Source organism: Leptonychotes weddellii, chromosome 4 (assembly GCF_054177405.1).
Source record: "Leptonychotes weddellii isolate Sample4059 chromosome 4, ASM5417740v2, whole genome shotgun sequence".
NCBI classification, from domain to species: Eukaryota; Metazoa; Chordata; class Mammalia; order Carnivora; family Phocidae; genus Leptonychotes; species Leptonychotes weddellii.
The window spans coordinates 49,306,981-49,331,121 of NC_138372.1; the positions used below are offsets into that span (position 1 = coordinate 49,306,981).

The window sequence follows — 24,141 nt, forward strand, 5'->3', positions numbered from 1 at the left end:
TTCCTACCAGAGGACCTGAATTTTGGAGAATAATTAAGGAAGACACCACTAAAAAGGAGAGAAATGTTACTTTACTTTGGAAGGTACTCCTGCTTTTATGTTACTCTTAAATTTTATTTTTATGCTCACGAAAGATTGACTTGGTTGTTTCCATTCTGAGATGGGATTGCAAAGAGCTCTGTGGAGGGGGCCCTGGAACGGAGTGTGGGAATTCATTCTGTTCTCAGCTCAACTGAGCTCTAGAGCTCAGTCAGCATTATTTTGGCGGAGTCACTTAGACTCTTCAGCCGCAGCTTCCTGATCTGTATACATGCAGGGCTGGACTAGATGATGCCTGCTCAGATCTTACTCCCCCCCCACCCACATTGTTCCACACCCTGCAGGGACACATGTGTATGTGTTTGTATTTATTTTTGTCCGTTATGTCTGACTTAGAGGAATCTCGATGACAAACAAATATATTGAGAAGCACTGTTCCAGTCTATCGTAGAGAATCATTTTCTATGGGTTTATAAGGGCTTGGCTTATCTTATTTGAAGATTATTTATTTATTTATTTCAGAGAGAGGGAGAGAGAGAGCGTGCACATGCGTGCACGAGCAGGGGGGAGGGGGAGGGGCAGGAGGAGAGGCAGGCTCCCTGCTGAGCAGAGACCCTGATGAGGGGCTTGATCCCAGGACCCTGGGATCATGACCTGAGCCAAAGGCAGACGCTTAACCGACTGAGCCACCCAGGCACCCCTGGTTTATCTTATTTGAAACAGGTGGTGGTAATGGGGCAGGTGGGGTATATTGTTAATACTCTATAAAATGAAAGAGCAGAGACATATATTTTATATTATATTGGAATCATCAGTGATCTGGTATGATTTTTTTTTGAACTATGGGGCAGAAATTCTGGGGTGCCGAATAAACGGTTCTGGTAGCCTCTGCTACTTGAATTAGCAACAGATCAGAAGAGCAGCAAACAAATGATAAATCTTACTGGGATTAATATAAATGATGATTAACATCTCTTCAGCTTTCTTGTTGTTGCTTTACAGAACTAGAGGGTTATTCCTTGTTTGCTTTTTCGATAAGGAAACTCTTGACCCCCTGCTGGTCTCTCTTTTCTCTAAAATTAGTGTGAAACTTCTTTTTTTTTTTTTTTAAAGATTTTATTTATTTATTTGAGAGAGAGAATGAGATAGAGAGACAGAGCATGAGAAGGGGGAGGGTCAGAGGGAGAAGCAGACTCTCCGCCGAGCAGGGAGCCTGATGCGGGACTCGATCCCGGGACTCCAGGATCATGACCTGAGCCGAAGGCAGTTGCTTAACCAACTGAGCCACCCAGGCGCCCTAGTGTGAAACTTCTTGGTAGAAAAGTGTCCTAATTGTATCCGTATTTAATTATCTTTAAGTGATTTATTCTCTGAGTCTTAAGGAGAAAAACCCCAAAGGAAGAAAATAAGTTTCCTATGCTCCATACCCACCCAGATGCCTTCACTGCATCTGTGGTCAGAGACGAGCTCTATCCCCCCTCACCTCCCCATATCTCAGCCTTGAACTAGACAGGGCTTGCCCTGGTCTGACCCTGCCTCCCGGTGGGGAACGTATAAAAAGAGTTCATGGGCTTGGTTGGTATAAAAAGCACTGGAGCCCTTAAACTAATCAATTTTTATGTTTACTACAGCCTCTGATGAAAAATGACTCATTGTGCAGTGTGAGAAAATATGTGGTAAAACATCATACTTCCCGCAATGGAACATGGTCAGAAGATGTGGGAAATCACACTAAATTCACTTTCCTGTGGACAGAACAAGCACATTCTGTTACAGTTCTGGCTGTCAATTCAATTGGTGCTTCTTTTGTGAATTTTAATTTAACCTTCTCATGGCCTATGAGCAAAGGTAAGAAAGGGTGCAGGGTAGTAAACCTGTGCCCCTTTTAGCATTTAATTTTTACATACTCCTCCCATTCTAAATGATCTTCCAAGAAGCCTGCAATTCTCTGAATCTGAAGGACTCTCTTCTCTTATCTCTTCTTTTCTGAAAAATAGCAGAAGAGATTGCACCCTGATTTTGTAATATGGTCCTTGGGTTTTCATGTAATAGAACCATATTGATACAGTATTATGATAAATGAGAATATTCTAGTAAATCTAATACTTAAACCTTTTGCATCAGTGGAAGTTGTACGTAAATCAGTCTCTCTCCTGGTCTGTGTGTGTGTGTGTGTGTGTATATATATGTAAAATTAAGTACATGTATATGTGTATGTTATATTTATTACATATATATAATAGTAATACATACTGTATGGATGCAAATAATTGCTCAGATTTGAAAATTAACCTGTACTTCATCTCATATGAGTGATGAGCCTTCTTTCATTAATTTTGATATATTTGATTAATTAGAGAATTGAGAACTTCTTTTATGGAGCTCCTGATCTGGATTACATATTCAAAGTATAACTTTTTAATGGAAAATTCAAATCTACTCTGCCTCTACTAATCTCTTCCATGAAGTCTTTGCTTGTTGCTTTAATTAGATATGTCCTAAATCAGGGTGCTTTCTACCTTTCTTAAGGTATTTTATATCTTGCCTTAAATTATGATTACTTTTGTATGTATGGCGTAAGCTTCTTGTAAGTTCCATAGCATCTGCACAATGTTTTACACTAAAAATATTTTCAACCAGTATGTTCTAGAGATTTTTATTGAATGCTGTGCTGTGTTAGGTGGTGGGAATTCCAATGTGAGAAAAACTCTAATGGTCTCAGCATTCAGAAACCATTCAAAAACCAGCATTCAGACCATGAGAATGGTCTCAGCATTCAGAAGACTCCAATAGATGCACGGACATTGATCAAATAATCATATAAGTTAATGCCTATTTACAAACTGAGATCAGTGTTCCCAGGAAAGGAATGTAATTTTATGAAAGAAAAGAAAATAGAACCTGACTTGGCATTGAGGGTTAGAGAACTTTCTTAAGAAGCCGTATAGGTGGGGAGAGAGCATGGGTTCCTGAGAGAGGAATAGTCTGACCGAAAGTCCTCATGGCACAGGAGAGGACCCGACGGAAGACGACCGGGGTGGCTCTGGTGCACAAAATCCTGAAAGGCTGGGAGGTCGGCTGAGGCTTGGCCCTGGGCCTCACAGACATGGTAGACAGTTCATCCTCACGTGTGGAAATCCAGTGGAGGCTTTTAAATGGGACTTTGTGCAGAGGGTGTTAAATAATCAGATTTGTCCTTTGAAAGCCCAACTCCATCAGCAGGAGAGGAGTTTGGAGGGAAGTAGAGAGGATGATGAATAGGCTTGTGCAGTACTCCGGTGGAGAGCAACTTTTTTGACTCTATCCCAAAACCCCATTTTGGTTTCTCCTCAATGGCATATGTTCCCACATCTTTCTGCATATATGACTCTGTGGTACAAAAATAATTGTATTATATTTATCTATATAAATGTCAGCCTTCTCTTCCTTCTCCCTTCCTCCAGTAGGTTATATGTGCCTCAAATGTATTAGGAGATTTTTTAGAAATTAATTTTGAATTTAAAAACAAATTTCCTTTTTTTCCCCTCAGTAAATACCGTGCAGTCACTCAGTGCTTATCCTTTAAACAACAGTTGTGTGCTTCTCTCCTGGACTCTATCACCCAGTGACTACTATCTGATGTATTTTGTTACTGAGTGGAAAATTCTTAATGAAGACAGTGAAATTAAATGGCTTAGGATCCCTCCATCTGTTAAGAAGTATTATATCCACGGTAAGTTTGCTGTGCTTTAATAAGCTTCTCTTATGGATTAGCATTAGAGTGATTATTAATTTAAATAAGATAGCCAGTTAATGAAAACTTCAAAAATGTAGATGATACTACCATCTTACCACATATAATTCTTTCACTTTGTCATAAACATTCAATTCTGTTTCATTCGATCCTTTCTAAATATTTTACACAGTCATAGTCGTATCATCTATCACTTTTCTTCTGAGTTGTTCCTTTGATATATCACAAACACATTTCTATTTTCTCCCCAGCCCTTTTAACCATGATTTTTAATGATCATATAGCATTTTACTCCATAGTCTACTTAAACCATTTATTTATTTGAGAACATTTTTGTTGCTGCCAGCAGCTCTACTTTTTTTTTTCTCTAGACTGTTTTTTAATGGCTTTTGATATCTACCACCAAATTGTTTTTCCAAATCTATGTACCAACTTATAATGCTACTAGCAGTGAGTGGGAATGCCAGGCTGAAGGTCTACAAATGTAGGACTAAGTGATGTAAGCGTAACTCCCCAAAGTAGACCAGTTGCCCCAGGAGGTGATTAAAGTACAAAGTAATCCCACACAATGTAGTATCTGCAAGTCTGAGTAAGGTTTTAGTAGGGAAGCTAACGATTGCCATGACCCTATTATACAATATTACTCCAGAGACTTGTGCTTCTATTTCACTCCAAAGGCCCTAGAATTTAGCATCAGGGCAAGTAGAAATGATTGATAGAGAACTAAATTCAGTTCATTACCACTATTGTCCAGATGATTATTCTCTGTGCTTTTCTTTAAGCCATGGAAATATATAATCTAGGCTTCAACAAGATTCATCCCTTGTGGAATATCTATATGTTATTAACATTTGTAAAAATGATATGTCACTGATAGATTCATTTTGAACCTTGCTATACAGATGGTTGTCCCCCTGACAGGGGGATCCCCGGATAAGCCAAGAGGACCCCTGGTCCCCACCCCCATTTCTTTGCATTTCAGAAGACTTTAGTCTCACAGCTGCCTTGAATGGGGAAAATAAGCAAGCTAAATGCCCGTGAAAGGGGACTATTGCTGGCTTTGGGGATATGGGAGAGGAGGTAGGGTATATGGTCCTGGAAAGGGAAAGGGAAAGTGAAAGTTCATACACTGTGAGCTTGAACAAACTGGCTATCATTGGAACATACCCTTGAAAATTGCAATCTCATGTCTCTGGGTAATATTTTCAAAAATTATTTGAAAATTATTGTCATTACTAGAAGAATTTGGAATGCTTAGGTGGTTTTTGAAACTCCCTTAATCATCAGTTTCGATCCATAAATAACAACTTATTTCTATGTTCAGAAAAATAGGAGAGTCACCTAAATTTTTTATATAGGTTTCACTTGTTAATATTAATTCAGTAAGAATGACCTTTAATATATTTTTCTCTTCAGATCATTTTATCCCCATTGAGAAGTATCAATTCAGTCTTTACCCAGTATTTATGGAAGGAGTGGGGAAACCAAAGATAATTAATAGTTTCACCCAAGGTAAGACTTTTCCTTACATAGATGTGTCAGGGAGGCTACATGGTCCCTTGGTGTGGTAGTAAGGAGAATAATCAAGCATGGTATTCTGGTATTGGAAATTAACATTTTCATTCTCAAATTGGATAAAAAGTTAATGGAAATGAAATAAAGGAAAATATGCAGCAATACAATAAAATACATCATCAGAAAGACTAAATAGAAAAATACTAATTTTCTGTACAATTCATATAAATGCATCTACCTCCAAATAATATGTTTTGGAGGTACATACTTACGAGCCTTAAATTTTTTTAAAGATTTTTATTTTATTTATTTGACAGAGAGAGAGGGAGACAGAACACAAGCAGGGGGAGCGGCAGGCAGAGGGAGAGGGAGAAGCAGGCTCCCCGCTGAGCAGGGAGCCCAATGTGGGGCTCAATCCCAGGACCCCGGGATCATGACCTGAGCCAAAGGCAGACCCTTAACCGACTGAGCCACCCAGGCGCCCAAGCCTTTAAATTTTAATTAGTCTTTTAAAGGAAACATGTTTCCTCTAAAAATAAAACTGGAGAAGTAGTTACAGAAATAAATTCATTATGCCTCTTAAATTTCTAATTCATCTTACTGTACTTGGAGTATCAACATTTTGATTTTGCTATTACGGCTCAAATTGTCTTCAAGTCCAAGCAACCTAATAATGAAGTTTCAAGAGAGAAATATTTTGCCTGGTTTTAGAATTAAAATAATTATAAAAATTCATTCATTTATTATTTGACACATACAGGCTGGACACAAGAACTGGGGATTGAACAGTGAAGACCAGTCTCTGTCCTTATGGAGCTTAATCCCTATGCTCTAATGGTAGTGAGAGTAAACAAATCATGTATAATATAATGGCAGATAGAAATAAGTGCCATGCTTGTTGTGATGAGCACTGGGTATTGTATGTAAGTGATGAATCACTAAATTCTACTCCTTAAACCAATATTACACTACATGTTAACTAACTAGAATTTAAATAAAAACTTAAAAAAATTACTTGCACTCAAAAAAACTCCCCAAATCAATAAAAAATAACATAAGAGTGGCAATTGGTAATAATTAATAAAAGGACTAATTTAATAATAAGAAAAAATAAGTGCCATGAAGCAAAATAAATGTAAGGTAAAAGGATAGAGTTAAAATGTGGTGCTTTAGTTAGGATGGTCAGAATTGGTCTTTTTAGTTCAAGCCATGCAAGTACAAAAGAGAAGAGCATTTTAGACAAAGGGGTAGCAAGTGCAAAGGTTCTGAAGAGTGAGCATGCTTGGTGGCTCAAGAAAAGCAAGGTCAATGTGTGTGGAGTGAACAAGGTAAACATCGGCAGATGTTGAAGGTTGGCTATCCAGAAGCGATACTGAGGCAGAGAGTCATTGGAACAACTTTAATTGGCACTTTCTCATATAACCTGAAGTGATCACATGGAATTGGCAAAAAATAATTTTGAAAAAATGTTTTGCCAACTTACAGTAAGCATAATTCTGCACAAAATAACATTTCATTAATGTGATCATAGCTATACTTTTATCTTCTTTTTTATTTTTATATCTTTAAAGGTAATACAGATTTATGATGAAATCAGAAAAAAGTCTGCTGTAATTTTTGATACAGAAAGATATTATTATTTCCTCAAGCTTCTGAATCATGTGAATTGTATTTTTTTTTTTCAGATGACATTGAAAAACACCAGAATGATGCAGGGCTCTATGTAATTGTGCCAATAATTATTTCCTCTTCAATCTTACTGCTTGGAACATTGTTAATATCACACCAAAGGTATTGTACTTGGTGTTACAAACCTTTATGGCCAAAGCTCTTGAGCGTATTTAAACCTTGATTTAAAACCCAAATCAGAAACATTAAAGTCTCCTAAATATGTTTATGTATATTCAGTATACAATTAAGATGGCCTAAAAAGAAAAGGCCTGTTTTCAGGAAACCACATTCTGTTTTGCTAGTACAACACAAACATCATGGACGAAATTCATGTTTTATATGTAAATACATTCAGGAAATAACAAGCTTATAACAGGAAATCCTAGGCAGTGTGTTCTCAGAGATAGCAAAAATGGCTTTTAGAGATGTACAATTTGGGTTGAGGACTTTTTAGTGGTGAAGATTTACCTGGAGTGGTTAGTTCATTTATGATTAGTAAGCACTCCAGTTTTTAAAAATCAGCACTGTGTGGCTCCCCAGTCTGTCTGGTTTGGCAAATGGCCTTGAATTTCTTGTGGTTCTAGGGTGCCATATCACCGTGTGCTGAGAGGCCCAGACCTATGAAATTATTTCACACATGTCAAATCTCTACAGAAACTTTTGTCTTATAGCAAAAAAGAGGGATGGGAGATTTTAGACTCTGAATATATCTTTCAGTCAAATGAGCTGATGGGGCCATATCAAGTGGAATTGTTTCTGAAACTCAACTGATGGCCACCTTTTTTTCTTTGTGAGAGAGAGAGAGGGAGGGAGGGAGGGGCAGAGGGAGAGGGAGAGAATCTTAACTCAATTTCATGACCCTGAGACCCTGAGCTGAGCTGAAATCAGGAGTTGGATGCTTAACTAACTAAGCCACCCAGGTGCTCTGGTGGCCACTTTTAATATATTGTTTCTCCAAGAAAAATCCACTCAAAGTGTTTAGCATAGTGCCTGGCACAGAGCATTCAATAAGTGTTGGTTATTTTATTATTATAATGAATATTAACTTTAGTCTAAATAAAACATTGGTGGAAATCTTCATGGAATAGCATGTGAAAATGAATCAGATTCTACTGAGAAATAGCTGATCTGGTAGATTAATTTCTAGTTTGTGTATTCATTAGCTGTGAACATTTTCAATATGAATGTTTTTTGTTTCTCCTTTGTAGAATGAAAAAGCTGTTTTGGGAGGATGTTCCAAACCCCAAGAACTGTTCCTGGGCACAAGGACTTAATTTTCAGAAGGTCCCTTTTTCAATTTTTTTAACCCAAAATATGTAAGATTGCACTTTAGATGCTGTATGCCTTATATAGCATATAAACATTTTTAAGGTTTAAAATATTTTAAGGATAAGGTTTAAATCTTATTCAATTCATTTAAATATGAATTCTGTTTAATCTATTACATATTTTCAAGAATAGCAGGATGCAGGGATTTGAAATCAGGATGAAACAAAATTCTGTAGGTAGTTCATCATATAAAAATTAAATATATATGGATATATTTATATTAAAATTAAATATATATGGATATATTTATATTAAAATTAAATATATGTATGTATTTATATATCTTCTGTGTCACAGTATATAATAAAATAAATATTAGAATAGGGCGCCTGGGTGGCTCAGTCGTTAAGCGTCTGCCTTCGGCTCAGGTCATGATCCCAGGGTCCTGGGATCGAGTCTCACATTGGGCTCCCTGCTCGGCAGGAGGCCCGCTTCTCCCTCTCCCACTCCCCCTGCTTGTGTTCCTGCTCTCGCTAGCTCTCTGTCAAATAAATAAATAAAATCTTTAAAAAAAAATTTTTAAAAATTTAAAAAATATATAAATATTAGAATAGTAAGGGTTAAATCTGTTGGAGAACAGATATTTGGATATACTTTTTTGGTGTAAATTGATTTCTGTAGGTAAAGGCTGGAATCAATATTTTTAATCCCTGTAATTATTTCCATAATTATTTAAATCAATTAAAACCTATATAAATAATCCCGTCCTCAAACTCTGCAACCCAAAAAACGCAATTGTTCTAATAAACTTACATTTAAGCACATAGTTTTTTTCAAGCTAAAGTACTTTATAAATTGATCAGCTATAATAAAATAATTTGTACATACATCTTATAATAGAATTTCTCAGAAAACTCTAGAGATTACCTAATGTTTTGTTAATTCTTATAATTTCCCCTGAAGCAAGGTTGGGCTTCCACCCATAAAATTGAGAAGATAGAATTCAGTTTTCATGTCAAAATATCTACACAATGTTTTAAACAGTAATCATATGGAGGTTATTAAGCAGTCTCAATGCTTGCATCTTTATCATTAGTCACTGTTAAAAGTCTTCAGTGGTTTCCTTTTAGCTGTAAGATAAAGTACAGTCCCTTTAAGCTCGTACTCAATGACTTCTCTCTACAATCTGTTACCAACCTATGTATCCTCTTTCTTCTGTCCCTGGGCCTTGATCATGCCTTCACTGTTCCCTTTACCTCTACAGACCCCACCACATCAGTGAAGACCTCACTGTAGGCCCTTTTCCCCAAACCTTCCTTTAACAAAAGTAGTTCAGAAGAATTTCTACCCCTCTAAGTTCCCAGAGCATTTTACTTTTAATTTATTGTGAAGAGTGCTCTGAGTTCCTGAGGTATGCTTTACCCCTCACAAATATTTGTTGAACTCCTGCTACATGGGAAGTATTCAAGTAGGGATTCATTAAAGTAATGCCGGTAATTCTTAATAGTGTCCATTCCTCTATGTGCAAATCACTGAGACACATACTCTTATGTGCATTAAGATTTCTGCTTCAGTCCTCAGTATCTCAGCTTCCTTTCCTGTGAAATGAGGTTTACTGGCACTTACCTCATAAGGTTTGTTTTGGGGATTAAAGAAGATGGTACTTGTAGCATAGTGAAGTCTCAACTAACTATTAATTATCATTATTTTACGTATTTAGGTGTCTTAAATTATTATTCTTTCAATGACACTGTGAGATAAATATCATTATTTTTATTTTAAAGAAGGAAAAAACCAGGCTTATAGAGGTTAGGTTATCTTGTTTTAGAACCAGGCTTGGCTTGCCAGTTTGTCTGACTGTAGAGGATATTCCATTAGTCGTTCTTCTCCATAACAGTGGCTTTCAGTTTTTTTTTTTATTTGACCATGACCCACAGTAAGAAATACATTTTTTTTTTAAAGATTTTATTTATTTTTATTTGAGAGAGAGAGAATGAGAGAGAGCGAGTACATGAGAGGGGGGAGGGTCAGAGGGAGAAGCAGACTCCCCGCCGAGCAGGGAGCCCAATGCGGGACTCGATCCAGGGACTCCAGGATCATGACCTAAGCCGAAGGCAGTCGCTTAACCGACTGAGCCACACAGGCACCCGTAAGAAATACATTTTACCTTGCGGCCTAGTACATGCAGAGATGTAGATACGCAAAACTGAAAGGATTTCAGTATATATAGCACTCTCTATTTTCAAAATTCTATTTTCCTTTAAAAAATACTGGTTGCGACCCACTACATTGATTTCACTTACTACTGGCCTGTGGTTTGCAGTGAGAAAAACACTGCTCTCTAGTTTTTCAATGAACGAATAAGCAAATATATATGTAGATACAAGAGTGCCAAACGATTAAATTGTAACCTTTCAGAAGAAATGACACGGTCTTATCTTCAGACCAGGCAGCCCAAGATGATCATTCTCTTTATAGAAACTTCACTTTGTTTTGAGCCCAACCGGCCCCACACCACACACCTCTCAACTATGCCCTTAGGTGCTATAAGCCGTGGAGTCTCCTTTCATTAAACAGAGCTCATGATTTTTTTCAATTAGTAAAATATTTATTCTTCCCCTCTCTCTTCCATTATGAATTCACACAGTAACATTTATTGTAGCTACAGTGATATTTCAGCCATATATATTTATTTGCCTTTCATTCATTCATTCTTTCATTCATTCATTTACTCATTAAATAAGCACGTAGTATTTACATGTAAGTCCAGGATGTTGCTAGGATCTTGGGAAACAAATTTTTAAGAGATTTTCCTTACTATCTGGGAATTAAGACAGTAAGGTTATAGAGGAGTGGCTGAGTGGAAAGCAAAATAGAAAGAACTTGTCTTCTTTACCATCTCCCAAATAGTCTATTCATTTTAAAATTCATTCATTAATTTCGTTCACTCATTCATTTACCGGCTTTTTTTTTTTTTAAGATTCTATTTATTTATTTGACCGAGAGATAGAGAGTACAAGCAGGCAGAGAGGCAGGCAGAGGGAGAGGGAGAAGCAGGCTCTCCGCTGAGCAGGGAGCCCGATGTGGGACTCAATCCCAGGACCCGGGGATCATGACCTGAGCTGAAGGCAGCTGCTTAACTGACTGAGCCACCCAGGCGCCCCAGCTATTTATTAAATACCTGTCCTGTGCTAGTCACTATGCTATACCTTCAGGTTGTATTGATCAGAAAAATAGAAACTCCTGGAGTGGACAGTTAAGTGGGGAAATAAGCATTAATCAACGATAATGGAAATAACAATATACATATGATATATATATCTACTAATAATTATAAACTACATGTTGTGAAAGAAAAGGATCCAGCGTGCCAAGCTTAGTGCATGGGATGGATGGGGATGAGCGGTGAAGACAGGAAAGCGACAACTGAGCTAAGTTCTGGAAGATGAGTAGTCATTAACTAGGTTTTGTGGTGGAGGGGTAGAGCCCAGGCAAAGGCACCTTCAAATACGCCTTGAGGTAGGAAGGACCATAGCACATTCACAAACTGAAAATAGGGAGATTAAAGACAGTATAAAGAGGAGATTATTTTTCTTAAATATGAGGAGCTCTTTCTTTTAATATGAGCATTGTTTTTTTGGTCACAAAAACTAAATATCTATGTAAATAAAAATTTTAAAGCTTCACTATACGAGTATACATGAATGCAGGGAATAACCATCTTGCTGTCTCTCTGAGAGAAGCTAAAATACTCTCTCTTCAACATGTGAAGCTCTGAAATCTCCCTCTGCACCACCATGAAAATGGTTTCTAAATGTTTACCAGGGCAGGGAAATGATCAGGCCCACCTCAGCAAATGAAGTTTGAACCTGCACCAAATGATCTTTCCCCTTTCCAGAAGATGGCTGGCACAAAGGAACCACTTGATGGATAGAGGTTGAGTCAGTGTTTGTAGACTCTGTGCTCCCCTCTCACATATGCGATCTGAAGATGAGCACAATGTCCCAGCAGATCATCTGACAGAGATTATACACAAAGAGACTGAAATCTCACTCAATTTTTCCATGTTCTGGTAAAATGAAGAAGTGTGAAGAATTTTTAAGATACTTACAGTGGGTGTGATTATCCTTATTTTTTTTTTAAAGATTGTATTTATTTATTTGAGAGAGAGAATGAGAGACAGAGAGCATAAGAGGGAGGAGGGTCAGAGGGAGAAGCAGACCCCCTGCCGAGCAGGGAGCCCGATGCGGGACTCGATCCCAGGACTCCAGGATCATGACCTGGGCCGAAGGCAGTCGCTTAACCAACTGAGCCACCCTGGCGCCCATATCCTTATTTTAAGACTGATTTTTTTTTTCCCTCTGCAAATATTTGACTTTATAATCTTACAAGATAATTATTTGAGCATAACCAGTCCTCAGGATACTTAGTTTATTTCTAGGGCTTAACAGGTACACAGACAACATAGTCTAGGAATAAATCAGTTTTTGGAATATAATAGGAATATTTGAAAAGTGAAGAATATAATTTCAAAGATTTTTACTAATGACAAAAATCAAACCTTCTAAAATGCAATAACTTAAAAAAATCTCATCTTCTACTTTAATCTCCTAAATAACTAAAAATATACTTTTTTAGGGAAAAATAATGTAGTGTAATTCATGCTGTATTTCTAAAGAGGGTAAGGCAAATTTACTATTGACTCTTTGCTTCATATTCATTTATTTTCTTTAATTCTCTCATAGTCTTCTATTTTCTGATGACCACACTGAGTCTCAGAGTGGTTCAGTGGCTTGTCTTGATCATCTATCCTGTCCTTGTAAAAACCTTGGTTAAACCCGGGTCCATCGGACTCAAACTGCTACTCTTGCCATCAGTCCCATATTAACAATGTACTGCTTAATGTAACTAATGCCACTAAATTATACACTTAAAAACAGTTGAAAGGCTAAATTTTATGTTATGTATGTTTTAACAAAGTTTAACAAATGAGTAAAAAATCTGAATAGGCATTTCTGCAAGGAAGCTATATAAGTGGCCAATAAGCGCTAATGAATATATGCTCAACATCATCAGCTGTTAGGGAAATACAAGCCCAAAACAAAAGATACCACTTTGCTCTGGCAAGAATAGCTAATCAAAAGACAGATAATAAGTGTTGGTGAGAACGTGGAGAAATTAGAACTCCTGCCAGTGGGAATGTAAAATGATGCAGCCCTTTGGGAAAATGGTCTTTACAGTTTTTCAGTAAACATAGTATTACCATATGACCCAACAATTCCACTGCTGGGTATATATCCAATAGAAATGAAATCATGTATTTATACAGATATTTATACATGAGTGTTCATAGCAGCATTGTTCATAATAGCCAAGATGTGTAAACAAGCCAAATATCCATCAAATGATGAATGGATAAGCAAAGGGTGATATATCCAACTGTAGAACAAAAGGAAACAACAAACCAACCAACCCACAGCGTATTGCAAAGCAAATGGATTGTAACAGCCCATTGTTGTTAAAGACATTTACAGTATTTTTAAAGGAGATCATAATTTTTTACATAAAGCATTTCCCTTAATTTCTTCTCCAAATTCAGATTATTTTTGAACATTGATTTGTGAAAGTAACCTATAGTTAAAATTCCTTCGACATCTAACCTGATTTCTAAAATGGTTCCTAAAGTTAATCTCTTCTACTTTTTAAGCTGTCATTCCCATTCCCTTTGGTTTATAATGAATCTAAATGCATATTTGCCTCATATTTTTTTTATTTTTTATTTATTTATTTTTAAAAGATTTTATTTATTTATTTGACAGAGAGATAGCGAGAGCAACACAAGCAGGGGGGAGGATCAGAGGGAGAAGCAGGCTTCCCAAGGAGCAGGGAGCCTGGAACAAGGAGCCCGATGCTGGGCTTAGTCCCAGGACCCTGGGATCATGACCTGAGCCAAAGACAGACACTTAACGACTGAGCCACCCAGGCGCCCCTGCTTCATATATTTTTTTTTTTTTAAAGATTTTATTTATTTATTTGACAGAGAGAGAGAGACAGCGAGAGAGGGAACACAAGCAGGGGGAGCAGGAGAGGGAGAAGCAGGCTTCCTGCCGAGCAGGGAGCCCGATGTGGGGCTTGATCCCAGGACCCTGGGATCATGACCTGAGCTGAAGGCAGACGCTTAACCGACTGAGCCACCCAGGCGCCCATGCCTCATATTTTTTAAATACAAATAACAGATCAAGTTAGTCCTGCTTGTTCCCCTCAGTAGTTTCAGTGCCTCCTTCCGGAACTTCTGAGGGTTACCCACTTTCAAGAAGATAGTGTGTATTTGTCCAGTTTGTCTTTTATACTTCCCTACATCTGCATGTGCACAACTATGACCACTGAGCAAAACCACGTTGGGTTATAATGAATGTGAACCTGACTTCCATATCATTCAGGAGCTATTTTTGTTCTCAGCATTGTTTTTAGAGATCTCTCCATGTGGATACAGTTAACATAGTGTACCCATGTGGACCGGCCCATGGTGTTCCATCCTATAAATATATCACAATTAATATGTCTCTTCCCCTACTGATGGGTATTTAAGCGTTTAAAAGCTTTTCTTTATTACAAACAATGCCGCAGGAAGCAGGATCATATATGTCTCTGGGTTCTCTGGGGCTATATCTGTCCCATTATTTTAAAAAGTAAGTTTTGCATTACCATATGACCAGTGTGCATGGTTTCCTGGTGATATAGTATGGAAGAACATTTATTACAAAATATAGTGTCCTCCTTTATGCCTAGCTACCCTTAGTCTCGCTCTCCAAATGCCATTACTTTAAACTGGTTTGCTTTTAATTTTTCGGGCAGGTCACCTTTATATTTCTAAAAATAATATGCTTCTACCACTATGAAATGTAGTCATTATGTATTGATTTCTGGCGATAATGAAGATTTACTCATACACACACTTTTCCTGCCCTTCTCCTTTCCCCACACTCCTACCATTACTGTTTTGTCGCTTTTATCAATTTTTTCAGTAATTACTCTGCAACCGCAGAAAAATCTTCTTAAATTCCATTTATTGCCATTGAATAGAGACTACTTCTTGGAGCTCCCTTCCCTCCCCTTTTTTAAAAATAAAATAAAGCCATTAGCACTCTTACCTTTCCTTCCATTTCTCCCTCCACTTCCCAATCTCTGTAAATGTAACTCTACGCTTTATGTCAGGGTTGATAGCATGTTTTGTGCTATAATCGTTTAAAAAATAGAAAGTCAGTGAGCTGCATTTACACTGCTGTGAGTATGTAAATACTGTTGTTTGCAGAACAAGAAATAGATGTGATGACACTTTTGGGAGTTCTAATGTCACAGGAGAATCTCTTCTTTAAAGATATTAGAGATACTTCACCAGTTGGTCACAATTGTGCCAAGTTTTAGTTGGCTTCATATTTAGTTCTTATGGGTTGTTGTTGTCGCTTTTTCTAGAGTTTCTAATTGCTTCTTTAGAAGTTTTTTTGAATTTCTGTGTGCTGCAATTATATAAACTTCTTCACTGGATACCTTTTCCCAGTGTGCTCTGCCCAGGAAACGCTCTGCCCTCCAACTTCAATCTGGATGGGGCCTTTTCTAAAATTTCTACGAGCCATTACTCCAGATTTTCCTTAACCGGTTTCTAGTGAGTGCTGCTTCCTAAATTCCTTTTCCTCCTCTTTCTTGAGAAACTCCATCCTTACATAATCTCCTAAGAAATGTTACGTGTCAGGTCAGAGTCTCTGCATGCCTGAAATTCTTCTTATTGTGCCTTCATTGATTGATCATTTGGTGGAGTGTCAATTTCTAGGTTGGACAAGTCTTTCCAATTGAACTTTGAAACGATTCCTGCCTCATCATCTAGCACCCAGTATTGCTTCTAAGAAGTCAGATGCCATTCTGATTTTTATTCCTCACTGGTTACTTACAATTTTCTTGCATTTAAAATATTCTCACCATTATTTTTAAAGTTTTTATTTTTTTATTTATTTGCGAGAGAAAGCAGGAGCAGGGGGGAGGGATAGAGGGAGAGGGAGAAGCAGACTCCCCACTGAGCAGGGAGCCCAATGCGGGACTAGATCCCAGGACCCTGGATCGTGACCTGAGCCAAAGGAAGACACTTAACCAGCTGAGCCACCCAGGCATCCATAAAATATTCTCTCCATTTTTGATGTTCTAAAATTTCACTAATGGGTCTAGGGACGTTCTTTTACATTTAACTTGGTCACCATTTGAAGACACTTTCAATTCCATGACTCTGGTCATATCAAGAAATTATGTTATTTCCTTGCTGATTTCCTCTCCTCCTGTTTCTTTTGTTCTCTCTCTCTAGAATCTGTATTTGTGAGATGTTGAACCCTCGGCATGGATCTTCTATATGTCTTATCTCTATGTTCTTTTTTTGTTTTTTTTGTTTTACATTTGAGACCTTGCCATATCCTATTCTTTTAATGCTTCTCTTGAACTTTTATTTACTATTATATTTGTAAATTTGCATGTTTTTTTAGAGTATTTTGTTCTGGTTTTATGCATGCAATATTTTCTTAAATCTTACTAGAAATACCAATTAAAGGATCATTGTTTAAAAAAATTCTCCTTTTTTCCTATTCTCTGAATTCTCTTTCTGCTAAGATCATGTTTTCTTTTTGTTTATCTTGGCTTTGCTTTTTTTATCTCCGACTTTCCCCAAATATCTAGTAATTCTTTGTTTTCCTTGAATGTTTTAGAATGAAACAGTAGATGAGTTGACTGGGAGCCCAGTGCATATAGGCAGGAATTATTGTTTGGTTGGGTAGATAGGGCTCTGGCTAGATGAGGAAAAATGTACTTACAGGCGCTAATACTCCATAGCTGCTTGGTAACTCCCTTAGTTGATTTTGAAAACAAAACCTCAATTTGGGTGTGGAAGGTAGTTCTAATATGAAGGATTTTCTGTGTACAGCGGAGAAATGGAAGAGCCCCATTCCACATGCATAGTTTCTGGTTTTCAGCCTCAGGTCTCCTATCTTCCTGTGTTCTTACCTGCCATTTCTTCACTCGCCATGTCTACTGTATTCAACTGGGCAAAGAGGCTTTCTCTTCAACCACAGCCCACTCTGGAGGTACTTTGGTCTATAGCTTCTTTTGCTAATCCTCTTTGGTCTACACTCTTCCAGTTGTTTTCCGTGTCTTAGAAATGAATTCAAAATCTTATTCCCTCTTGCTTTCTCAGATTATCTTCTGTGTTGTGGGTATATATTTGTTATTTATGTACTTTCATTCTGATAGAGTCTCTACAAAGATGAGAGAGCAACGTGTTCAACCTGCCATCTTCAACCGGAATACCCCTCTACACCATTTCTCTTGATACTTTAAAAATTACAATCTTAAAAAAACAAAAAATAAAATAAATATAAATATAGAAATCAGAATCTTAAACAAAGGCTGAATTCTCATTGCAGGAAAATGTAGTGACACAATAGACTTGCTTTTCTTCTAATTCAAATTTCACAGTGCTTAAAACACTGTCACCAATTTGGTTTTTTACTTTTTTCTTTAGCATTTTTGCCTAATCTATTATTTTCTTCCTCTAAATCTAAATCATCTGTAATTTTTTTGAATGGCGGGGGATCTAACCCGCTTCTTTGTTGTCTACATCGATGTCCATTTTCACAAGACCATACTCCAGTTAACCTACCTTAGGGGTGTGAAAGCTAAAACCAAATGGATTTTTGCCTTGTGATTCAAAGACTGTCCAAGATTCCTCAGTCTGCCAAAGCAGCTCAACAACCTGCAGGTTCCCAGAACACCAGTCTCACAGATCTGAGGCAGAGCACCCCTGAAATTGCTTGAATGGTCTTGCAGAAGTGGGTAAAACCGGTGCAGTTTTGAGTTGAAAGTTCTATGTAGAAGTGAACATTATTGGGCTTAGAGGTGTGTATCTCAGTCCCCTAAAAGAGGACTTCAGTTTTGTTTATCTTCATGTTCTTAATATTTATGATATGCCCGTGGGTTATAAAGAACCAGAAGAGAGTATGTATTAGCTGAAATCTATCACAGCAAGTAGAAAAAGCAAAACAGAGAACATGTTTTCCTGCCAGTTTGCATTTAGGATATTTTTCATCCTTCCATTGTTTTATAGAAAGATCTTTGGACTGGAAAAAATTAAAGAACTAAGTCAGGGTCCTCACTCTGCTCTAATTAGCTCTGTAACCTTAAGCCCCAATTGCTTTGTTTTAAAAAAGGGAGGCACATGGACCAGATGGTTTCTCAGATTTTTTTTCTAGATTAGAAAAATCATGATAACGATCTGTCATTGTATTCTTCACTATTTCAGCTCTTCTTTCTCTTAATTTTTAAATTTTTGTTTTACTGCTCTACTCTTTTACTCTTTCTTGTTCCAAGCTCTCCAATACTTCTGTTGCTTCCATTTCCTCCATTTTATTTTTCCAGCTCTTTGTTTTTTTTCTCCTTTATTCTGTTATTCTTCTATAGTTTTTCCTTGTCTGGGGTCACCAAGACTGTTCCTAGAGTGTGATGTTAAGGCATGCTTTATGAAAATAGAAGAGGCAACCTCAGTTCAAAATTTTACTCTTTCCTAAAAAGATGTATTACTCTAGTCTAACAGAAGAATTCATAGTCCGGAAGCCATGCCTGACAGAAAATGTTTTGAAATCTTTTATCTTTTGCTTTTTGAGTGATTTTTTATTTTGCTTTCTTATTTTGTTTTATTTTATCTAAACAGAGAACGGACATTCTTTGAAGTCTAATCATGATCACTACAGATGAACACAATGTACCACCTTCCCAACATTCTATAGAGTATTAGAAGATTTTTACATTTTGAAGAAGGGGAGACAAATCTAAAAAATATTTGGTTGAACTATTGAGAACTAAAATATGGTGGATGATGTTGATTTAGAACTTACAATAGAAGGGTAAATTTGGGGTCAAGAGATAGGGCTGAGTCGAATTCAGTTTGAATGTATGATTACTTTTTAGGTCACCTAAAGTTTAAAAAGTAATATTCATGGTATCTGGCTTTTGATTTATCATTTGTGTGGTCATAAAACATTAAAAACTATGACAGTTCTTACCACATATCTATTCACTATCATCAGGTCTGTAGTAGGCAATGCCATAAGTAGGTAAAAACCTGCAGCTTCTGACACATAACTTTGCAAACATAATGAATCTAATTACAAGATACAGTGAAACTATTTAGTTTATATTTTTATGTCCAAAGTTTTCCATTTTGTATTCTTTTGTAGACACCTGAGCTTATAAACGGACCCATGTGGGTGTTCTTTTGACTGTCTTGTAGTTTTTACGTCTGTCTAACTTTGGTCAATCTGGGAATTCCCATCCTCAGTAGTCTTGCAAATGGCTTAGGCACTGACTTCCATTTCATTCAGGGAAAGCCAGAAGTTTGGGTGTGTGCTGGTCACAGGCCAGTGGAAGTTATAGTTCATATCAGGATGACCTGACTTTTCAGGTCAGATTGACCACATCAGAAAACACATCCGCCTCCAATTCAGCCTCTTTGTGAAATTCTTCCCTAAATTTAATTTATTTACTCCGAACCGCCCAAAGCTTCTGGCAGGCAGAGAAGTACACAGCAATGCAAAAAGGGAGCTTTTACAAATAGTTCATGGCAAAGACAAGACACTTCTTCCTGAAAAAAGACCCTTACTATTTCTATGACATCAGCATAGTAAGTGTGTTATGTTGTTCACATTCAAAATAAACCAAAGCTTCTGTTTGATGAACCTAAATAATATTGCAAATTTAGGATATATATTGATCGCTTACATTTAGATTTCATTCATAGTTTTATTTGGCTATGAAAACAACACTAAAAATGAGGAAGAATGTGTCCTTTTCTCCCCTTCATTGACTTTTAATAGATATCATTGGAATGTAAAATCTAAGTGTGAGATTATGAAAGGATATTCTTTATTTCTTACCAGCTGAATACATATTTAATATGTTCCCAAACCGTTCTAAAATCCTGAAAAATTAGATGCATATAATGACTGAAATGATTTTTTTAATGAACATACTTTTAATAAAAGTTTATGACCCACTGATAAAATACATTTCAATAATACATGAGTATGTGATTTCTTATTAATTATCAGTGAAATCTTCCATCTGAATGCATTTGAAGACATGGACATTATTCAGTATCAATAATTAGTTACCAATTATAAAGTTTTAGAGGGCATGCAATATTTAAAGACATCATCTGAAGAGCATATGTGAGTTTGACTGTGTGCTATTGGCTATTTGTGTGTATTTTTTGTTTTCATATCGATAGCATGTAATGCCTTTATTTGGTGATCTTAACTTCTAGGTTCATTTAAATTTTAAGAAGTTCAAGACACATACAGTAGTAAGTTTAAGAAAAAGCAAAATGAGCAAGTAAATATTTGAAGGAAATAATAAATCTAATGATAGATTTCTGTCACAAAGAGAAAAGGCATAGGAAGTTTTCATATATATGTTCATAGAATAACAGAAAAGGTTGTGTTAACATGGTATTTGTCATTATGCATTGATATAATATCTATATAAGTCTATTCCATTTTTATTATATTTAGTGTTTGGTATATTTATTCTTTTATAGTTATAATCACCAATATGTTTCATTTAAGAGTTTAAAACTATGCTAATGAATTATGTTTTTACATGGAATATATTTGCCATTATGAAGAATAGTTGAGTAAATTGTTATTTCAGGCAATAAATTTGAATTCATTCTAGTGGTTTAAAAACTGTAAAGTTCAAAAGTTCAACCATATGTATGTCTTACGAATTGAACACATATTCAGTAGCACTTCATTTAGTTGCGTTAATTTTTCAGTGTGATGTGTCCACGGTATTCTTTATTTTGCATTTATTTTTTCAATATGTTTACATTGTATGAGTTGAGCTTTTTACACACAGATTCTTGATTTGTAGCTGCGTGGCAGGATTTTTTATTGTGATGTAACCAGCATTCTTATAAAAGATACGATGTGCATTTGTTTTGCGTCTTTGTCTTCATTCCGCATGTTCCATACTATGTGTTTTTAGATGAAGTTATTTAAAAGGAATAGTAATTTAAGAGTCTGTGATCATGTCTTTCACCATCATTGTTTTCAACAAATTGGTATTAGTTCTTCCCTTCTGGTAGTCTTAAACAGATTTTCAGTATGATGTAAGGCAGATAAGTCTTAACAGTCACAAATAGCTTACCCTCATACCATATCTTATGTCATGGAGTAGTTATTTTAACTGTCTTTGGACTAGTTGGTTTGCTCATTTGATTTTATTTCAGTTCCTTTTTTTAATTTGAGGTTGAAATTTTCAGTTTGTGGAAATCTAATTTGCTGTAAAATATTAGGAATTCTTCAGAATACAACCCTTTTTAATTACAATAACCAATCTTTATTGAGAGCTAAGCACTTTCAGACACTCTCTAATTTATTCCTCACCACAATGCCAGGAAGTAAATATTGAACACATTTTTATAGATGAAGAGGCTAAAAGGCAAAGAGGTTAATGTACTTGTCCATGGTCATAAAAGGGCTCAAACCAAAGTTTGTCTCATCCCACTTTTAAACACCATCTTCTTCCGCCTCTCCCTTATGATTTTTGACATATCCATTTTCAGTCCAAAAAAAAAAAACAAACCCCAGTTAATTTGTGGTTGACTTATGTCCTTTAGTGGTAACCTTTCACACTTTCATTTCTGCAATGATGTCATAGTGAAGCAAAAAAAAAATTAATACAATTGAGCATTAAAATGTGTCTTTTCTTTTAGCCAGAAACATTTGAGCATCTTTTTATCAAGCATACAGAATCAGTGATATTTGGTCCTCTTCTTTTGGAGCCTGAAACCATTTCAGAAGATATCAGTGTTGACACATCATGGAAGAATAAAGATGAGGTGGTACCAAGACCTATGGTCTCTCTGCTTTTGACAGCTCCGGATCTTGAAGAGGGTTCTGTTTGTATCCGTGACCAGCACACCAGTGCTAACTTCTCTGAGCTGGAGAGCACTGTGATAGCCCATGAGGACGAAAGCAGGAGGCCTCCCTCTGTTAGATATGCCACACTCCTTGGCAGCTCTAAATCAAGTGAAATTGATGAAGAGCAAGGGCTTATAAACAGCTCAGTCAGCAAATGCTTCTCTAGCAAAAATTCTCTACCAAAGGGTTCTTTTTCTAACAGCTCATGGGAGATAGAAACCCAGGCATTTTTTATATTATCAGATCAGCATCCCGATATAATTTCACCACACCTTCCATTCTCAGAAGGATTGGATGAACTTTTGAAACTTGAGGGAAATTTCCCTGAAGAAAATAATGGTGAAAGGTCTGTCTATTATTTAAGGGTCACCTCAATCAAAAAAAGAGAGAGTGGTGTGTTTTTGACTGACGAGTCCCAAGTGCTGTGTCCGTTCCCAGCCCACTGTTTGTTCACTGACATCAGAATCCTCCAGGACAGTTGCTCACACCTTGTAGAAAATAACTTCAATTTAGGAACTTCTGGTCAGAAGACTTTTGTATCTTACATGCCTCAATTTCAGATTTGTCCCACTCAGACTCAGAAGATAATGGAAAACAAAATGTGTGACCTAACTGTCTAATTTCATTCAAGAATCTTCTCAGATTTATGTTAGAATGAATCATGTGAAGTGTAATATATGTCACTATGGTTGTGGATATGGGAGAGGAAAGAAAACTGTCAAAATTGGAAATGATTGTCCCCAAATCAGTGGTATCTGTCCTCACTCAGTAAGGTAGACAAAAAATGTGAGAAAGCCTTTAAGAGCCTGGCAATGTAGACTGACTCTTCTAATGATTCCATTAACAAGCTCCACTGGGGAGGTCTCCAATGGCTTGTTTCTAGCTGGAAACAAGCCCAACAAATACCATCTTTTGGGAACATTAGACCTGTGTAGAAAGAGCTAATCTTCTCAGTTACACCTAAGTTTGAAAGAAGACTTCAAACTGATACTTGTGAGATGTAACTTGCTTCAAGGGTGTGGTTGTTTTGCCTTGAGTTGTCTTTGTTTTCCACTGATTTGCACATACACCCGTTTATACCTAAGAGGCATCCTCGTACATTTTTAAAGTATGTGATGTATTTGTATTTTGTGCTACTTGTCTGTGTGATTTTAAGATTTTGCAATTTACTTGTCCCCAGCATTTACTCTGTGGTAGGTACTCCACTAAATGTTGCAGAGAAATAAAAGATTTAGCTCTGGCCTAGGGGATATACTTCTGAAGACTGACAAGTAAGCCAATCTTTATGTATCAAATCTAAGATATGTACCATTGAATGAAACTATCTATTAGAATGGCAATACCCACAACCAATACTTTGATGACAACAAAAGCACTTTTGAAGACATAATGTCTGTCTTAACTCTTCTCTATAAAAGATGTCACAATGGTCACTTCTGATACAGTTAGATTGCCAAACGTTACTGTATCTCACTCTGGAATCACTGTCTTCCCTGATTCCCATTTGCTTGTATGCTATTTTTTTTTTCTCACTTACTGAGCATTCTCTGTCATATAACCAACCACTGTATTAAATCTTGCCATACTTTAACTCAATTAATTATTAAATTAATTATATGAGACATGTACTCCTGTAACACCCATTTTAAAGATTAGAAGATTAAATAATTTTCCCAAGGTCACAGAGTTAGTGGGTGATGGAACCAGGATTCAGATTTAAACCCAGATCTTTTAATGCTAATGATTATGTTTGAAACCTATACCTTAAAATTGCCATTCATTAAAAAAAAAATGAGTTGTAATTAAATAAAATATTAAGTGGAAATACAATGCTGGATGAAAATTAAGTGACAATTACACAGATGTTGTTTTTGCCCTTAAAAACTTTAATATTTATTGTTG

The 24,141-nt window shown here is 36.5% G+C and overlaps 1 protein-coding gene across 1 annotated transcript in view; it reads left to right on the forward strand.

The window, feature by feature from the left end:
- The window catches only part of LEPR (leptin receptor), an 84,284-nt gene extending 60,454 nt beyond the window's left edge, over positions 1 to 23,830 (forward strand). Inside the window, exons 14-19 of the mRNA XM_081818567.1 lie at positions 1,671 to 1,887; positions 3,569 to 3,751; positions 5,189 to 5,284; positions 6,973 to 7,078; positions 8,167 to 8,242; positions 22,032 to 23,830. Of these exons, the coding sequence (XP_081674693.1) occupies positions 1,671 to 1,887; positions 3,569 to 3,751; positions 5,189 to 5,284; positions 6,973 to 7,078; positions 8,167 to 8,242; positions 22,032 to 22,859 (1,506 nt within the window). The 3' untranslated portion in view covers positions 22,860 to 23,830. The remainder of the gene's footprint in view (positions 1 to 1,670; positions 1,888 to 3,568; positions 3,752 to 5,188; positions 5,285 to 6,972; positions 7,079 to 8,166; positions 8,243 to 22,031) is intronic.
- Positions 23,831 to 24,141: the final 311 nt, after the last annotated feature.